Source organism: Haliaeetus albicilla, chromosome 5 (genome assembly GCF_947461875.1).
Source record: "Haliaeetus albicilla chromosome 5, bHalAlb1.1, whole genome shotgun sequence".
Lineage (NCBI taxonomy): Eukaryota > Metazoa > Chordata > Aves > Accipitriformes > Accipitridae > Haliaeetus > Haliaeetus albicilla.
This window is the reverse complement of record NC_091487.1, coordinates 17254342-17273824: the sequence shown is the minus strand read 5'-3', so window position 1 is coordinate 17273824 and position 19483 is coordinate 17254342. Positions and strand designations below refer to the sequence as shown.

Sequence of the window (19483 nt, the reverse complement as noted above, 5' to 3'; positions counted from 1 at the left end):
GGCACCGAGGTCAGACTGACAGACCTGTAGTTCCCCAGATCCTCCTTCCAGCCCTTCTTGTAGATGGGCGTCACATTTGCTAACCTCCAGTCAACTGGGACCTCCCCGGTTAGCTGGTAAATGATGGAAAGTGCCTTGGTGAGCACTTTGGCCAGCTGCCTCAGTACCCTTGGGTGGATCCCATCTGGCCCATAGACTTGTGTGTGTCTAAGTGGTGTAGCAGGTTGCTAACCATTTCCCCTTGGATTATGGGGGCTTCATTCTGCTCCCTGTCCCTGCCTTCCAGCTCAGGGGGCTGGGTACCCAGAGAACAACTGGTCTTACTATTGAAGACTGAGGCAAAGAAGGCATTAAGTACCTCAGCCTTCTGCTCTTCCTTTGTCACTATGTTTCCCCCCACATCCAATACAGGATGGAGATTCTCCTTTGCCCTCCTTTTCTTGCTCATGTATGTATAGAAGCTTTTTTTATTGTCTTTTACGGCAGTAGCCAGATTAAGTTCTAGTTGGGCTTTGGCCCTTCTAATTTTCTCCCTGCATAAGCTCACGACATCCTTGCAGTCCTCTTGAGCTGCCTGCCCCTTCTTCCAAATGTCATAAACTCCCTTTTTTTCCCTGATTTCCAGCCAAAGTTCTCTGTTCAACCAGGTCAGTCTTCCCTGCCAGTTCATCTTTCAGCACATGGGGTCAGCCTGCTCCTGCACCTTTAAGATTTCCTTCTTAAAGAATGTCCAGACTTCCTGGAGTCTTTTGCCCTTCAGGACTGCCTCCCAAGGGACTCTATCAACCAGTCTCCTAAACAGGCCAAAGTCTGCCCTCCAGAAGGCCAAGGTGGCAGTTCTGCTGACCCCCTTCCTTACTTCTCCAAGAATTGAAAACTCTATCATTTCGTGATCACTATGCCCAAGATGGTTTCCAACCATCACATCACTCACAAGTCCTCCTCTGTTTGCAAACAACAGGTCCAGCAGGGCGCCTTCCCTACTTGGGACATTCACCAGCTGTGTCAGGAAATTGTCTTCTACACACTCCAGGAACCTCCTAGACCGTCTCCTCTCTGCTGTATTGTATTTCCAGCAGACACCTGGTAAGTTCAAGTCCCCCACAAGAACAAGGGCTAGTGATGGTGAGATTTGTCCCCTCTGCTTATAGAATATATTGTCTGACTCTTCAAAGATGGGCTGGGTCGTGAGGCACTGAGACCGCCTTGTAGCTGCCATAAAGGTACTCTTGGTTCTCAGAATACACAGTCAAAAACCACCCTTCCCAGGAACTATCATAATCATCTGGTTTTTAAGAGCTTAGTGATTCTCTGCTTGAAATGAGTGTGAGTACAGGAAAAAGCCTGCTGCCTTTGTTGTACTGAATCTACTGAAACAATTAGAATACGGCTGGCTTACATTTCGGTGAATTCCCATTTCCTTGAAATAGTAGCAGTGATCAAGGGATGAATGGATGACATAACTGTGGGGAGAGGGCTGGTGTACACATTCAAGGGCAAGTTCTCCAGACATCAGGGTTGAGGTTCAAACCGCATAGCTGGGAATGAGAAAGGAAAGTCCAAAGTACTTGTAGCATCTGAATAGCAGGGCTTATTTGAGCAACTAGTGTTTCTGAGATTATTTGATTGCTTTGTGCCTTTTGGCATTGAGTGAGCTCCTTTACTTACTGATGAAAGGTAAAATGCATTGGACACATACTGCATTAGCCCTGCAATCCCACTGCTTCATGGTTTGCGACAGCATACTGCATGGACTCTGCCATGGGGCAAAGCAAACAGAGCTTTACTGACAGAAGCTATCTCATCAGCAAACAGAGTCCCAGTGGACCATAAACAAGGTCAGATAGAACAAACTTACCATCTCCCACATGGCTCAGAGGCTGCCAGGAGAAGTCTGGCACTCAGACCTGCTGGGGCTCAGCTAGGCTGCCTTTCAGGGACCCAGTCCAGTGGGTCCATCTTCCCCCACAGGGTTCTCAGCTGAGATATGCTATCTTTAGGTAAGTCGTTTTCCTCAAAGCTTCCTGTAAGCATGTCAGGTCAGGGCTAACGGACCCACTGCAGGTTATTTTTCTTGGATGTTTATGATAGGGGGTCACACACTCCACTGTAAGCTGTGTTATCCCCTTCTGCTGACTGTCACTGCAGGAAGTAAGGTGGACAACACTTACTAGGGTATAAAGAAGCTCTAGTTCTCTTCAGGGCTTAGTTTGGATCCAGGTGTCCCATAGACTGAGGGAATGCACGTGTGGGATTAAGCTGTCCTAATCAGGTCTGGTTTTGTTGTAGTGGAAGATTAAAGGGTGTTAATAAGGTCACCTACAGATGAATGAAAGAAATTAAAAATTACATGTGTTTACCACAGATATAATGAATACACAATCCCTAAATGAAAATTTCAGCTTATGTCTATCAGAATCCTTCCTTTCCTTCTCTACCATTAATCCAACTAAATAGCATGAAGAAGAACGTTCCCTACCACATATTAAGACAGACAAAAGCAACGAGAACAAATGATGCAAGGCAGACCAATGAAATTAGATTTTCTTGGAATTAGGACAGTTTGCCCCCTCTGTCCACAAAAAATTTGCAGAATTGTCCAGTTCCTAGAGAATATCATTAGGACTGTGCTGAGAGCAGCATCAGCCAGGTATGTTCAGTCCCCAGGCTCTATGGATCTCCATACTGTGAACTACAGGCATTTTTGTGCCTTCCACGTATGTATGGCACAAGACTAATTTGTTTCCTGTCCTCCCCACATCCTCCCCTTCCAGAGAGATTTCAGATGATCCCTCTTCCCGCTCCAGGTCCCTGCCACAGCTCAGGCCAACCTGCTGGTCTGGAGTGTGAAGTTCCTCCGCTGGAGGACAACTGTGGTGATGCTCCACATCTTGGTAGATAACTCTCAAATCCATCCAGCATTCAAAGTTCCCCTGTTTGATACTTTTGCCAGGAGAAGTCACTGCTCAAACTCCAGTGTGAAAACTCCCAGCACAGCTCTCCTCCTGAAGTTCCTTGCCTCCATTCTCAAAAGCAAAGGCCTGGGAGGTAGATGGGGCAGGAAGTTGCTTCATGTGTTATTTCCCAAAGCTTCTACTCTGTCCTAGCAACCATGAGATTTTTCCTAACCTTTTTCCCTTTAGCAATAGGCCAAGAACCTGTTTTTCTGCCACCCCACTGATAAAAATCTCACCATCCTACCTTCTAATCAGCACCAGTGCACAGATTTATCAGGGTGGGATCTCACTGGAGCTGCTCCCAGCTCTCGTTGAGTTTGTTCAGCCACCACAGAGCAGGCTGCCTCACACCACAGCAAGTTATCATTGATCTCAACTCTGTAAAAGCCGCTGCTTTGCGCAGAGGTGTGGTATCTCCCAGTCCACTGAGTGATGGTATCTTGCCCTAGCAGAAGCAATAGCTCAGGGCTTCTATTGAGTTCTTGCTGCTTGGAGCAAAGGGACTCGTACAAGGCAGCAGTCTCCAAGTCCCCCTGAGTCAGAAGCATAGCCTCCCATACACCAAACCCATGCTACAAGCACTGATGAGTCTCAGTAAAGCACCTCTGCGCAGGGTGGACCAAGGTCAGAGGGCCAGAGAGATGTCCGGGGTGGGAGGCTTGTTTGTGGATTTGGGGCTTGCATCTCCTTTGCAGTGCTTACAGCACATTGCCAGGACCACTGTAGGAATGAGCAATGTACATTCAGCAGTGTCATCTTCCCAGGGACAGGGACTAAACTCCACTTGCAAAGAATTTATCAAGGGTCAATATGCAACGGCACGAGTCAAAGCAGTGTAGTGAGAGAGCAGCTGTCAAAGCAGGAGTCAGCCTCTCCTTGAGGCAGCAGCTGTGCCATAAAGGGTTCATATAGAGTTCAGCAAGGCTGAGCACTGGGCCCCAGTGCTCCACTGCAGTAAGAGTGGGTGATCCGCAGACCCACAACAGCAAGAGAGTGTTTACGTATTTCTTGAAAACAGGTTTTACCCAAGCAGGCACATAAGGAGAGAATGCAAAGAATCACCATCTCCATACGAGAAAAGTCGGACTTATTTAACAGCATTTAAAATGTATTTTACAGACACCCTGCTATGTTAATAAGGATGACTGAAAGTTTTTGTTGATTTTAAAAGATTATAAAATGGTAGGAAGAGACTGGAGTCAGTTCTTAAGTGATGGATTTAAATGACAATGTTCATTTTATTCATCAGCCATAGCAATAATTCATGGATGACATTGTCACAGGACACCTCTTTGACAGTTCATGCCTAATGTCGCTGTCTCTCAAAGTTTTTTGCTGACCCTGTGAACTGCAAAAAGACACTTACAGTGAGTGTTACAGCAGAATAAGTCTATTGTCTCAGGGATTATATCTTTTTTGTCAATGTTTCTTTAAGATGTCCTAGGTAAAGAATTGGAACACGTGAGAAAGAACAGGTTGGTTGAGGGTAAACAACAATGGCCTAGGCAGCAAAGAGCTACATAAGGAAGAAAAGACTCTGTAGGGACCAGCTCAGGTGACTACCGATTGTCTGCAAGTCCTGGAGAAGATGTAGTGGAATTGTGAGGGACTTGTTACCTGTTGGGATAAAGCTTTTGGTGAGTAATCCAGACCTGAAAGCAGTCTGGACAAAACCACTTAGCAGAGACAATTCACTTGTAAAAATAACAGCAGACTTTACAAAAAATTGTCTTCCAAGGAAAATTTGGAAAATGTATTAATAACTTGAATTACTCAACTAGGGAAAATATTACATTGAAAAACTGTCAGTAGTTGGGGGTTTTTTACAATTTTTTTGCTTATTAATTTGATAAGGAAATTCCTCATTTACTTCTGAATATCCCTCAATCAGAGGGTAGTTACTAGCACTAACTAGCCCATATGTGCAAACACTGTAGCCATTATAACTCATGCCGAATACCAGTATGCCCAATAACTCAGCAATTACTTCTTAGTAGGATTGACAATTTTCCCCATGAAAAGTGTGGTGCTGGTTTCTTTGTCAGAAATCAAGATAAGGAAGGGCCTGTTGAATTTGATGGTAACAGAAGGATGCAGAACTCTGGTAACAATTATGGCGGTGGCTCCTGCAGCCTCAGTTCCAGCCTCATCAACTTCCAGCAGGGCCTTGTGAATTGCCTGCAGGGGAAAGGAGCAAATGCTGTGGTTTATACATGGGACAGCAAGCAGGAGGTGAAGATAAACTCTCTTTTTATGGAATATTTAGGAGACGAAAGGAGTGATAAAGATCAGTGGACAAAACTTTATTGTATGGTAAATCTCAAATGGCCTGCAACAGGAGTGTTCTCCACGTCAGGACTGAATGGGGAGAGCCAAAAATAAAAATGAACGCACTGTCGATGCAGCTTCACCAGTGCTGAGTAGAGGGGGACAGTAACAGCCCATGTACTCGCTGGTTTGTTTTCTTAGATAGTTTGGACTTCCTCCAGCAACACTTTCTCTGTTATTCCAAGGTTAATGGGAGACTGCTATTTAAATGCTAATACAGGGGCAGTATTTGGCATCTCTGCCACATTAAAACGTAGTTTAAACTGACATGGAGAAATTCTGCTACTGCAAACTGGATGTTTCTTGGAAACTTTGAGGATATTAAAAAATTAGGTACTAATCCACACAAATATCATAATATACTCCTATTTTATAATTTACTTGACACAATCTTATCTAAGCAATCATATTCCAGTGCCAAGAAATCATTTAAGATCTTGTCCAACATTTCTATGTACTTAATATCCAGCCTTTTAATAATAATATTAAAATAATACAAAGGTGGGACAGCAGACCCTCTCTGTAGAAAAGCACAACTACTAAGCAAGCCCCTACATGTCATTGTGAGTTTTTACTTATAACTTCAGTAGGACAAGGAGGGAAAGTAAGTCTTTAAAAACCCCAGATATAATTGATTAGAGCCACCAACCACCGCCCCGTTAACATCTCCGTCTGTTCACTTACTTGTGAAACCCAAAGATTATGGCTGCCACTAATTCCAGACAGATCAGCATTACTAGAGAATACTTCAGTAATGCCCATTTCCTGGAACAGGTTTTTAACATCATAAGATCCACTAATAGAAATCTTTGGTAACCGCAGGTCTAATCTCCTGTTGAACAAAGAAAATGAAACAGAAGTGAAGCATTGCAGCCTTGTTTCAGCCGGCAGGCTGGATAGTATGCACTTCAGTGACACTTGAAAGCATTCTTTTGATTGCTAATTTGTTTGATGGTAGCTTTTATATACCCTGAGCAATTTTGGCATCTGTACCTACATTGTCTCTTTGATTTTAGAAAAATAAACTAATTTCTTCATTACCACTCTTTCTTCCCAGTGCCACAAACGCAGCTATGTGTTTTTTGGCTAGAGGGCTACAGAGAGTAAGCAGACCAACTGTGGAAAGGCTAAAAGAAGGGAAAAGGAGGATAAAATCTAAGACACATTGAAGCAAATGAATTGTTAGCACCATGAAAGAAGAGGTATGGTAGCCAAAAGGTAGCCAAGCAAGTCTTGGGGCAGTTGTTACAATGCTGTGTCCCCTTCTGTCAGGTCAGAAAGCCTGCAGTTGCTTATGGACTATGGTCTGCTCTGACTCATCTTGGGAATCGCTTAAAACTCCGCTTTATGAAATCAGGACATTATATCCAGGAGGAGGTGATCTGAAATTAATGCTTTCTCTTAAAAATAATGATGTGTCCTCAAAAACAGTAATCCATCTCTCTAGAGTTACCTGGTCACAAGTCTGTTATGCCATTTACAAACCATTTCCTTGGAGAGAGCATCTTCCACTTGCTTCATCTTTCCATCATCAGGCAGAATGAGCAATGCTCGTGCAGTGCCCTGGTAAGGCAGCTCTACCACCTCGCAAGAGAGATCCTGGTCGTAGTAACTGTCATAGTTACTGTCACGCTGCATCATGTTGACTCTAACAGATACATTTGTGTTCACAAAAAAATCATCCTCATATGTATGCAAAGGATCAAAAGGCTTTTCCCAGGCAGCTAATGGAGGAAGAGAGAAGATGTTGCACTCAACCTTGTGAAGATCATAAAAAATGGCTGATACAAATCAGACCAACTTAAATGTTAGGATGTTGGAGGGCTGTTTATGGGAGAAGAGGATCATTAAATCACTTCAATGTCCTGCATAACACACAATAAAGCATTTTAGCTGTGCAGTAAGTCCAGCGTAGTTAGTGTAAGTCCTGTCTTGCTGAAAAACAACCAAAGGTTGATGAGGACCAGTTGAGAGAGTCCTGCTTCTATTGTAGCCATATGTTACCATTACCTGTGCCTTTTATGTAATTTAAATTCAACCCCTTATACATTCAGCCACAAGATCTTGTTATGCCTTTCCTGTTAGGCCATACCCGACTCAAGATGACTGCACTCAGCCTGGTGCGGAATTTGTCAGCAGAATAAAGGATCCTAACATTCAAGCAGGGCTCCAGAAGCACAGGCCCTCAAAATGCTATGTCCCAAGTTTTCATGCAGCGTACCTAGTAGATCTACCATAATATTGGGGACTCTGGAAGTGCAAGGATGTCAGTCCCCTAAGTTTGACTGGCACATACAGTCAGCACAGAGATCTTGGAAACGTCTTCAGTCATTATGCCCTCAGACCAGAGAGACTGCATGCAGTGGGTCCCTGTCTATGAGGCAGTCCACTAGAGTGGAACTTCTCTGTCCACAGCTTTCAGGAAAACTGGGCGAAAATCAAACAATCAGTGTTTCTCAACAATCAGATGCCCTGCTTTTGGCCAGACCTAATCTTTACTTTGAAGATCCTGCACGGTTTAGCTCTTTCCTAAATAGTCACTCTGCTAATAAATCATCAAGAGTTCCCTATAATTTTTGGTTTGCATCAAAATCACCTATTGGAAAATTATGTTAAATATCTTACCTTTAAAATAAACGTAGTTAACAAGAACCAATACAGTACTTGCATCAAGATGTCCAATTAATTCAGGAATTTTCCCCTTGGTTTTGTCCTCTACATATTTATTGATTTGCTTCTTAGCTTCTTCTGGTTTATTGAAATTGCTAGAAAAAAATTCTGCATCATAAAATTGTCTGGTATTTTCTAAAAATGTCTCCTGTGGTTTATACCCAATAGCTGTAAAAAGGGCATTCCCTATATTTAATGTGATGTTAACATCAGTACAGTTCAGTACTGCTAAAACTTTATGAAAACTTTCGTGTATATCATGCATGTGAATCTCAGTCAGATCGTCAAAGCCCAGTCCTTCAAAAATCTGAGACAGGGTGGTTGACTTAGCACCAATAGCCAGCATGGCAAAGGCAGTGGAGATGCTCACAGGAGAAAAGAAAACATTTTTATCAGCTTCTTTTGATATAGCTTGCTTGTAAAATCTAAATACAAAATCTGCATAGTTAGAACCTTGCTTGCTACAGTTATGTGTTAATAAATTTTCTGCTCCATCACGCAGATTAGTATTACTGACTTCATGGCAAATGTCTTCATGGCGGCAATGGGTTATGGCACAAAGAACAGCAAGGAGTAAACACAGGCACAGGAGATACTTCATCTTCTTTTCAAATTATTCTGTCACAAAATAAACAGTCATTAGATGAGCATATGGTAATGATGATCTTGGTAGTAAGAAATAATGAATAGTTTGTTAGCATAAATACTATATAGTGCAAATGTAAAGATCTAACGTACATAGGATATTTAAAGTGCCCATGGACACAATGATAAATGTCATTAATAAATTCAACCAAATTATAAACTAAAATGTCAGGCATAATAAAACCACAACATTCCATTGTAACTGCCCTGAAAAGGCAATTCTCTTCTTCCTTGGCAAGTATAGAGCCAAAGTCCATAATAATCTCTATTAACAATGACATTATCTTCCCTGGATCATTGCCTCCTATAGGATACATCCAAACAAACAAGTTACCATGAGATAAGACAGGGTGTGGGTTTCAAAGACATCAAATACTCCACAGCACCTGCCCAAATGCAGTTTGGTAAATGTGAGGCAGCTCACTTCTCACTGGAAGTGGAATAAATTCCCTCCCTTTCATCAGGGCAGCAGCACTCGGACAGATGGCTATCACGGACTATTCGGTGCTTGTTAAAATCACGCCCCTGTTTCCTTCATGATGAGTTACTCACATGGCCAGTCATTGGCCACAGCTGATAAGTGATGGATCTACATAAACTTCAAGGCAAAATTCAAGGCAAAAGCCTGGGGCATCCTGTGGCATGGCAGCAGGGCACTCAGAAGTGGGCATAAAGACATGCGGGAAGCAGCAGGTTTGCACCAGGTAATGAGATGCATGTTTGGATGTTTTGGATGAGTGGACCCTCCTTTTGGGGAGCTGCAACAAGTGTTTGTAACTTGCTAAATGGTGGTTTGCCCCTTAACATGGGTTAACCTGTGTGGGATGTGTGGCTTCCTCTAGAGACAGAGGAAGGACCTGGGTCCAAGAGAAAAAGAGGAGCACAGATCCCATTTGGAAATCAAAGGACACTCAGATTAATCCCCTTGGAGACGACAAGTTTCTTCATTATGCTTGTTCTCCTAATGCTGATAGGATATACTACACATAAGCCTCCTGCACTCCATAGGAGCTGGAACAAGTGTAGTTTACTGAATTCAGTTCCCTGCTATTCTGGGGAGGAATCTCATATAAACTGTCTTCAGAAATGTAACAAGCTATCTATGAAAAGAAGCTTTTTGCCCTTGCAGCTTCTATGTGAAAACTTTTCTAGAACTTTTCTACTGTTATGACTCCTCTTCTGGTTTCCAGCCAACACAGCCTGTTTGTATCCTTCTCTTCCAGGAATGCATTTTCCCGTGTCCTGCTAAGGTGAAGTTCTCTTGGTCCTGTGTTCATTGCCAGATGTAAAAGATGACTCTATCTACTATCTAAACAAGATTTAGATAGAGCTTCTGAGGGCAGCCCAAGTTCCAGGATTCTTGGTGATTAATCAGTTGCTTTATTTTTTTTTTTATTGCTGTGGTGGTCTTTCTTGTTTTTATAGCAAGTATATACACTAGCTGTGTGTTCTCATATCAGCTAGGATCTGAGTACGCTGAGTATGTCTGAGAGCAGAGAGTGACCACTGCAGTGACCTGCAGTAAGAAGTGGTAACACTACATTTTAGTTTCCTTAAACCGAAAGATGGAGTATAGCCCTAGATGGGAATATGATTCAACTATTTGCATCTCTTTTAAGCAGAACTGTCCCTCTTCCTCCCAGCCAACCCCCCCCCCCCTTATGTACTGCAGACAAGTGAAGCAATCATGTAGTACAGAGGGTGTTTCAAAAGTACTTGCTGTTTAACATTTCATAGACTGTTTTTCTCTAGTTGAGATATTGCACACTTAAGTGAAAAAGAGGATAATTTTTGTCTGTCCATGACCACTTCCTGTGTCCAAACAGAGCTTAGCCTAAATTTCAAAGAACTTCTGAAGCAAAGAGTATGTTTTTTCTGCAGCAAGCTTACATTAGGCATGGCTCTGTTTTTAACTTCTACTGTAACAGATCAGATAAAAAAACTTCTCTTAGTATCACAGTTCTCTACAGAAATATTAAAGAAGTACTTCTACCAGAAGCTGGAAAACACTGAATATTGTCATCAAGTTTTCCCTACATATTTTTCCCTTTAGAGATGTTAATCACATTAATGTCAATATTTTGAAATTAGAAAATTTCAGCCACAAATATTTTTTTGCTACCATTTCAAAGCTGAAAAAACTGGACAGGCTTTATTAAAACTGGGCTGTATTTTTGCAAACTGGAAATTCAGAAAATAATTCTTTGCCAAACCGTAGATTAGTTTGCCTATAGGAATAAAAGCAATACTTAAATTTAAACTGTGGTCTTCCACCCACCCTCTACACTCAACCCAGTCCTAATTAGAGAGCCTGGCCTTAGCAATTCAGTGGCTGTTTTATACATTAAGTCACTAGAAGAGTTTATAAATTGGACCTGGTTGTTCAGTCACTAGTGGGATTATGCTAATTTTGAGTCACTGTGAAGGTTGTTTCCAACCTAAAAGGTGATTTCATCAGCATTCTGCTTTAACAACTGCTTAATAAGTCCCCATTACTTCAAAGGTTATTTTATTCTAATTTCAGGCTAAGCATATTCCTCCAGAACAAGAGGTCCCACTGGTCCCTTGCATGTTTGCTTAATTAATATTTCCTTGCAACATTCGCACACAACCAAGTCACAAGCAGACAAATGAAACTAAGCTAACATGAAAATGCTATCAACCGCAGAAAGCATCATCTGCAAGGCTCTAAGAAAAATACATGTGCAGTACTTACAAAATCAGAAGCCCTGCTGCATTCAGCTGACCATGCTCTTTTCCACACTGTTACTTATACTGCTACATCATCTTCTGCTTAATTTGCACTGTTAAACATTAAACAGACCTGATAAAAATTAGAGACAACCGGAAAAAAAAAGAGGAAACAGAACAAATATTGGTGAAATAGGGTTTCCAAGGATGACCTCTGCAATTCAGCCAATGGAGCTGACAAACCTCAGTCATTTGAATAGTAGCTGTTACCTCTGACCATGTGGAGGAGCTTAGCGCAAACATTGTGTAATTAGGATCCTACTGGAAACCAGGAGGTTGTGCCTGGAACTACTGGAAACAGATGCTAACTCCTTGTGCCAGAAGTCAGTCTTCCTGTGCCGTGCTGAAGCACACATGGAGCTGACAGCCACACACCACAGCAGCTCGGTGCTCTTCCAAAGCCTGACCAGAGCCAAATCTTCCTCCAGATCCTCAGCCTGAATATGGACTCTGAACTAATTGCCTGTACCTTCTCCATCTGACTGCAATCGCATGCCATTGAGAGGATATGTGATAGACATGTTTCCCTGACGCATTTCTTACTCTGACTGATGTGGTCCCTCATATACCTCAGTTCTGTGTGCACGTCAGGCAGGTGGTGGCAATACAAGTAGCAAGCCGTTTTCTCTACTCCCACACATGGACTTACTGCATGTGCGCACCCAATTCTCCTTCCCTTTGTCCCTCTCACACAAATTTAAACTGTTGGAATGAAAAAAAGTACTGCTTGTTTCTATTAACTTTTTCCAATACGAATAAGATTCTAGTGGATCAAACTGACTGAATTTTTCCAGTTAACAACAAGGACCACGATTGAGCGGTGACATGAAATATGTTTCCCCATTTGTGACGACTCTTTTTCCTTTGTACTTGTTTACTCACGTGTAATTTTGTCATTGCAAACACAGATAAACATGGAGACAGAATATAGATAAAGCTTGTCTTGACACTCCCCTTCTTTGTTTTCCTCTTTATTTCTTTTTCCCCCTCCTTTTTTACTCATTTCTTCTAATTCTGTCTGTAAAAGGTCACAAACAGAGAGATTATTCTACTCATCAAAGCCTAGGTGAATGACAGGTCATGGTGGTCAAGGACGAACTGTGTTACAAAATGGTTATAAGCTTCTTGTTTTCTTTTTCATTTGTGAAGCCTTGTAATTACAGTTTTGTTTTTTAATAATGTTAAGCTACACTTTAACAAGGCATTTCTCTAGCATTTCATTATAGCAGCAGCAATAAGGAGCTACACCAGCTTTAAACTAAAACGATGAACAGATGCACGCAGCCAGGTGTACCACGCACTGCCACGAGCCATTTACACTCCCATTTCTCTGCTGACTGCAATTTCAACTCTAAAACTATGCCATGAAACCACATTAACCAGATTCATACTGATCATTCATCTATCGAACTAGATCTTGCTTCTCTACTACTTATTTTAACAGAAATAGAAGTCCAGAATACTGAAATAACCAAACAGATGTGGTTTATTCCTTCTGAGAATTAAAACCATGACAAATTCTATATTACCCAAGCCTATGTTACTGCTGTGTACTTCATGTAGGTCAGTATCTATACCACATCCCAACTCACATTTTGACTTTTTTAGAAGAAATAGACCTATATAATATATCATGCATTTACCAACATCTTGCAAACAGCTTCCTGCCAGCTTGTTTTGTTTTGAACAAATCATTCTGAAGCAGGTTGAAAGAGATCTTAATTAACCAATGACTAGTATATTCGATGACAACAGAACCATTCAACTTTTCCAGTGTTTTTGTTATGCTTCTACACCTTAGGTCAGGAAATTATAGTTTTCATGTCAACGTAGCAACAATAATAGCTGTTCTGGGATTACGGCTCACAGACTCACAGGTTACTTCAAATATCAAAAAAATCTTCATCCCTATAGATCTATTATATCATAGGTAACACAAAGATTCTAAGTGTAAAATACATAGACCACAAGTACATTGACATAGCTGCAATATGAAGGAAACAGAGTGTGGAATTAGGAAGGAAATGGACATTGCCTTCCCCTCCCTTCCCCCCTGATAGTTTTGAGTTATTTAATAGTCTTTGGGAAGGATCACGCAGTCAGAGTGCAGGGAAAATTGTTAAGATTGAAGATGTATGCATCTCTGGTTCTTCTAGTTTAGATGAGGTATGTAATGAAGAAAAAAGGCCCAATCTGCACACAGTGGTCATACCATGCTTTCAATACTTCTTGGAAAAATCTCCTCCACTGTCCCGCCATGAAGGCAAAATTCATTACGTTACAAAGGGAATGTGACTTGGGGATGAAATACAGTCTGTATATAGTGATGAGAACTTTCACGAGGAGGGGGAAGTTTTGCTCACAGAACTGTTTTTCATCTGAAATAGCACCACTAATAGTATGTATGAACTAAGTAGAGAGTAGGGAGTAGAATTTAAAAAAAATATACTATACCAATGGCAATGACCAATAATTAACACTCATCACCATTTTTCGGTTGGAAAACCAATGCCAGTTACAAATTACCTACTCAAATGTAGCAGGTGTGTTACATGTATGGTGCACTAATAACAACTAAACCTCTGACTGCTGCTTCAGAAGTGTGCAGGTTGGCAGATATGACACAGGACCTACAGCAGACTTGACCCCTCCTGAAAAAGGGGCAGGAGAGTAGGCAGGTTGCTCTAACATTAGAAACCTTCATTTAGACCGCAGAATCATGCAAAAGAAGGCATGTTTTTCATTATTTCTGCACGTAACAGCTTCAGCATGGACTTTCTTTTCAGACTTGAGTGTTTCTGTAATACTAATATTAGTAACAAAATAGCTTTCTGAGATTTTCATATCTGAATGATTTTCAGCTGAGGTCTTGTGAAAGAACAGTATGCATTCCATTTCCTTTTCCTTCTAACCCCCCAAACAGTTAACAAAATAACCACATTGCAATCTTATTGACTATAAAGATCTCCAAGAATATTTTCCATTGCCCAAATAATGTTCAGGATACTGGAATGACTTCAGCATGGGATGGACTGCTTGATGAGACATCCACTGGGTTGAAAATTCAGGATAGATTGCTAGCTCTGTTAAGCAGCTCAGCTTTGACCATGGGAACATGACTAACATTGTCTGATGGGTTTCAGTTTTCTCATCTGTAAGATAGAAATGACACAACTAACATCCTCATTGAGATAAGATGACTTGAAAATAAAAAGTTACTTTCAATGGCCTTGAGCATCATTTCAGTTCTTTATTGAGTTTAACGAAGATAGGATCATTTTTTCATACCATGGCACCTCCCTTGGTAATAGTGATACACAACTTGAAAATCTGTGTTCTGCAGGATGTGGCTTTATACAGCTTCAAAGTGAAATCGGAAATGTTCTTCAGTTGCAAGCTTCCATAAAAAGTCCTCTGGACTTTGCAGAAAGCGTCTTCTTTCCTGGTGTGCTTAGTCCTTGCATCCAAGAGGTGCTAGCTACCTAGGTACATTATAGCATGGGGAGAGGTGATTAGACACATATAAATCTCAAGTGTTAATAATCTGCATGCATCACGCAACACTGCCCAAGCCAACTCTTTTACCAGAATTTTTTTCTTTCATGACTAGAAAATGCAAGTATCTGTTGCCAGCACCTACAACACAAGAATCTTGTACAGGAAAATAGAGAAGGATAAGATCATTGTGCTCACTAAAAAGATTTTTTCCACCTTTCAGTTTGACTCAAGCACCATGCCAGCAGGGATCATTTCACCTGAACCTCTTCACCTACTGCCAGTCCAGTGTTGTGCTTTTAAAATCATACTATTTACCTATGGTAAGGCACCTGAATCCCACTCTGTCTGTTTAAACAGAGAAAGGAAGGATGATCATCCTCAGTGGGTAGCTATAAGTAGGCAGGAAGCTACGTTTATACAAAGTGAACCTGTGACTGAGCTGGGAAGGGAAGCAGAAACTCCCAAGTCCCAGCCCAATGCTGTGTAACTACTGGCCCATCCTTCTTTCCTAATAATGTTCTTGCATTAAAGAAAGAAAGAAATTAATCAATTAATTATGGGTTTCCAACAGCAATATAGTACTTAAAATTGTAATAAATGTGTGCCTATACAACATGAAAATATAGTTAACAAGAACCATCCCAATGAGTAATTCAAGACTTAAGCAACTAACATTATTTTGAAAGCCTTCATTAAAAAGTTCTTCTTCACCTTCCCATTTGGTCCACTGACCCTGCTATCTGGGACCATCTCGTCTGAATTGTTTCCTTTACCTCCTCTGTACTCCTGAGTGATACTGAACTGAGTGCCTACCTTTAATCATGCAGCTGATCAAGTAAGGCTGATCAAAGTGGATTGAAGTAAACAGTAATGACATTATTCTGTGACTCAGAAGCTCAGCTGCCCAAGCACACAATATGGATTTCGGCTAATGCACAAAGAAAGGACCCAGAAAGTGGTCTCGCAAGCCACAGAGGCAATTTACCTTGTTTATTAATCCTTGTCAGTCTCTCTACTCATACAGAACAGCTCTGTTGAAAATGAGGGTACAAACACAGGAGTCCACCAGGGAACGAAACCAGAATGAAGGCAGGTTTCAATTTTATTCTGAATGGATGTAGAGTAGATTAAGCTTAGTTCTGGCTACTGCTTTTAACTATGTTGGGAGAAGATTTAGACCAACACCGCATAGCTTTTATAACCCTACTCTAGATCAATATGCAGACAAGTAAAAAAAGCCGTTTTTCCATGTAATCAGCCTTTACACAAGCATCTCAAATTTGTTAGTTTTAACAGAAAACTGTTGGAATTGTGACTATTTCAGTACAGATCAAAATTTCCCTACCCCAAACTAGTCAATACACTGTCTAGTGTTGGCTCCTACATACTGGTATCTGCTCTGACATTCTTTTCCTGCCTTTCTTCACATCACCTACAGTCACTTGCAGACCACTCTCATCTCCTTGGCACACCATATCTCTACCCCCTGCTCCCTCCATCAGCTTGGAGAGCAATAGCCAATAGATCCTGTTGAAGAATCACAGAGGAAGGCATTCCTAAAGGAGTCACAGCAAGATCCTTCAGCAAAAGTCAACCTTTGGGGACCAGGGAAAAGCCAGACTGATTTTCACAAAATACCCAGGTGTTTTCTTCCATAGAGCAGCAGAGCATTATGGCACACATTATGGCACACCTAGGGCTGGGGTCAGCAAGAATGGGGCTCAGCTGTAGAGAGCAAAAAGGTTAATCAGGTCACAAGAACTTCTAGGTGACGATGTCCTGCTCTCAGGTTCATTGATCAGCCAGTGAGAGTAATTTTTTTTTCCTTGATGATGCAACATTTTTAAATTAATGCCTTTGGTAGGACTTAGGTGGGTGGGGATTAGGAAAACCAGTTTGAGCTGGTCTCCAGCCTTTGTGAATGCTCCAACTCTCATACTAATGATGATTGAATTAATCTCTTAACAAACACGTTTGTTTTTCTAATTCGCCTCCACACTCATAATTACTATAACTCCAAACCCAACACCCAAATATTACAGCACAGATGACACTTGGCATCCCCTGCTCTTTGGAGATCTCTGAACTATTGAGATCCCTCCTGAGGTAATTTGTGAAGCACAATGACTAGGATCTCCTGACCAGAAACAGAATCCTGCAAGCCAGGACTAAGCCTAGGAGGATTCACTGTCTACAAAGGAGGCATTTTTTTACCAGCACGCTCTGAACACATTTCCCTTCATAGTTTACTGTAAAACCAGTTATTTCTACTAGTTGCTCTATGGTCACTCAGTGCATAGCCAAAGCTAAGAAGTCCATAAATCCTTTAAGTTGGGGGTCCCTACTTCATCTTTGATGATAGTAGGCTTATAACTGAGCTACAGTTTCAGCGTTGTATTACTTAACAAACTACTTCACAAATGTTCAATTCAACTTTTTTCTGCATCTGAGAAAATTTCCTAGATTGTGCAACTACACAGATTCTTCCTGTAGCCCTTACTGTCCCCCTTAAAAATCCTTTCTCAGAAAAACTTCTTGGAAGTTGTCTGAGGGAACAATTTCCATGTAAGAAAGCAGAGTCAGAGAAATCAGAGCATTTTCAGGAATGCGTTTGCTTTGTCAACATTTTCAAACAGAAATGATTAAAATGTTCCACACTAACTTTTATTTTATAAGATGCTATCAAGTGATAAACTTTCTACCATTTACCAATCAAATAGAAGAAAATTTCAAAACCAAATTTTCAGGAAAATTTTTGAGATTTTAAATTTTTGTCACAACTTCAGAAAATTCAGCATCTTGAAATTTCTTTTGGGAGAGCAATGTCATTTATTGGATGTGAAGATAATACCAATATGGGACTATGGACATTATCTAAAGGCTATTGTAGAAAAAGACTGATTGGAAAGAAAGTAATTGTTTACAATAGAGTTTAGACCAAGCACTTACTTCTTCAAGTCAGGATGGAAAAAAATTCTGCATCAGTTGTAGGGGACGTGAACAATGAGGAAGTCATTATTTTGCCACTCAAAGTTTTATTCTCATTTGCCTTTTTTCATGGACTAAAAATAGATTTGTCATATACTGTAAGATCATAGATGTAGAGGAAAAATACTTTAGAACTGGTATAGTGAGAGCTAATTCACATTAAAAAAATAAATTTTAAACAGGAAAGTTTGGTATGAATCTGATGGGAAAACAGGCTAGTAATGAGATATTCCCATTAAAATATATATATACCTTTGAAAGAGAAATAAAAGAACAAAACCCAGGAACATTAAATAAGAGATATGATAGGTCTGGTTAGAGGCTTCTTGAAGGTACACTGGTAAATAGCAAGACATTCATGTGATTGTTAAAAGTATGATCAATGATTGTAGAAAGACCAAAACTGCAAATAAGCATACAAATGTAAATTCACCTCCTTCAATCATTCAAAGAAGTGATAAAAGACCCTTGTAAACTACCCAAAACTCCACACTTCTTTTTTTTATAATGAATGCTCCTAAACTACTGAGTCATATAAGTCGGCTTTGATTTTTACTTATTTCCTACTGAACCACTGAGCTGATAGAAGCATTGCTGTTAACCGAGGAAATAATAACGCTTTTAACTGCCAGTCCCATACTATTGTCTTAGACACCCTCAGGCATAGCAGAAGGAAATAAACATTTAGTTTTTGGCTCTGAGTTGAGCCCATAGATACACAGTATATGTACAGATAACATTATCCTATAAGCTGTATAAAATGGCCACCCTTAACTTAGACTAAATGTTCATCTAGTACAGTATCCAGTGCTGCACGTAGTCTGGGCATACCATGGCACAGGGGCACACTGATATTTCCTTTCTCCCTCTTCCTTTCTTCGTATCTCCCACTGCTTGGTTTCCTTTTTCACCAGCACTGAGCATGGAGATGACATATTCAATGGCCTGTCCAGCATCACTGCAAAATCTCTATCCTGAGTGGCAATGCATAACTTAAGAGACCACCATGCCACATATAAAACAAGGGCTTCTTTCCTCATATTCTTTGCATTGTACTTTGGCAGTGATTTTCCTCTGCCATTTTATCAGCCAGTCACTGAGTACCATGAGATCCTTAGCCATGAACAAGGCGGCACCACCAGCAAAATGTGTCACCTCACAATTCATTAAAGTCCCACGTGATCTCTGACTTCTCTGAATAACATATGCTGGAACTTATTGCTTATAAAGGATCTTGCCTCCCTACTAGCTTAGGGGGTTTTTGAGATCCTTTGCTGAGGAATCTTATATTTTTGCTGAACTATGTGACATAAATCAATCAAACCATTGTAACCCACATACTTATCAACTCAGTCAAAGAATCCTGTTGCAAAGGATTCTGGCTACTGCCATAGAAGACAGTTAAAAAAGCTTCTATACATACATGAGCAAGAAAAGGAGGGCAAAGGAGAATCTCCATCCTGTATTGGATGTGGGGGGAAACACAGTGACAAAGGAAGAGCAGAAAGCTGAGGTACTTAATGCCTTCTTTGCCTCAGTCTTTAATAGTAAGACCAGTTGTTCTCTGGGTACCCAGCCCCCTGAGCTGGAAGGCAGGGACGGGGAGCAGAATGAAGCCCCCATAATCCAAGGGGAAATGGTTAGCG

At 41.0% G+C, this 19483-nt stretch overlaps 1 protein-coding gene across 2 annotated transcripts; it reads right to left on the bottom strand.

Annotated features, from left to right (window-relative positions):
- Nucleotides 1-4171: 4171 nt before the first annotated feature.
- On the bottom strand, nt 4172-11422 carry LOC104310935 (alpha-1-antiproteinase 2). 2 transcript variants are annotated; one of them, XM_069783561.1, is made up of 6 exons: nt 11317-11421; nt 8473-8573; nt 7911-8050; nt 6739-7009; nt 5970-6117; nt 4172-5135 (listed from the first exon to the last, which is right to left on the bottom strand). In XM_069783561.1, exons 2-6 carry the CDS (start codon nt 8490-8492, stop codon nt 4941-4943), a joined length of 774 nt encoding a protein of 257 aa, XP_069639662.1. In that variant the 5' UTR covers nt 8493-8573; nt 11317-11421; the 3' UTR covers nt 4172-4940. The 2 variants fall into 2 exon arrangements, with proteins under 2 accessions (XP_069639662.1, XP_009917673.1); XM_009919371.2 differs by having other exon boundaries at nt 7911-8573; nt 11317-11422.
- Between the last annotated feature and the right edge of the window lie 8061 nt (nt 11423-19483).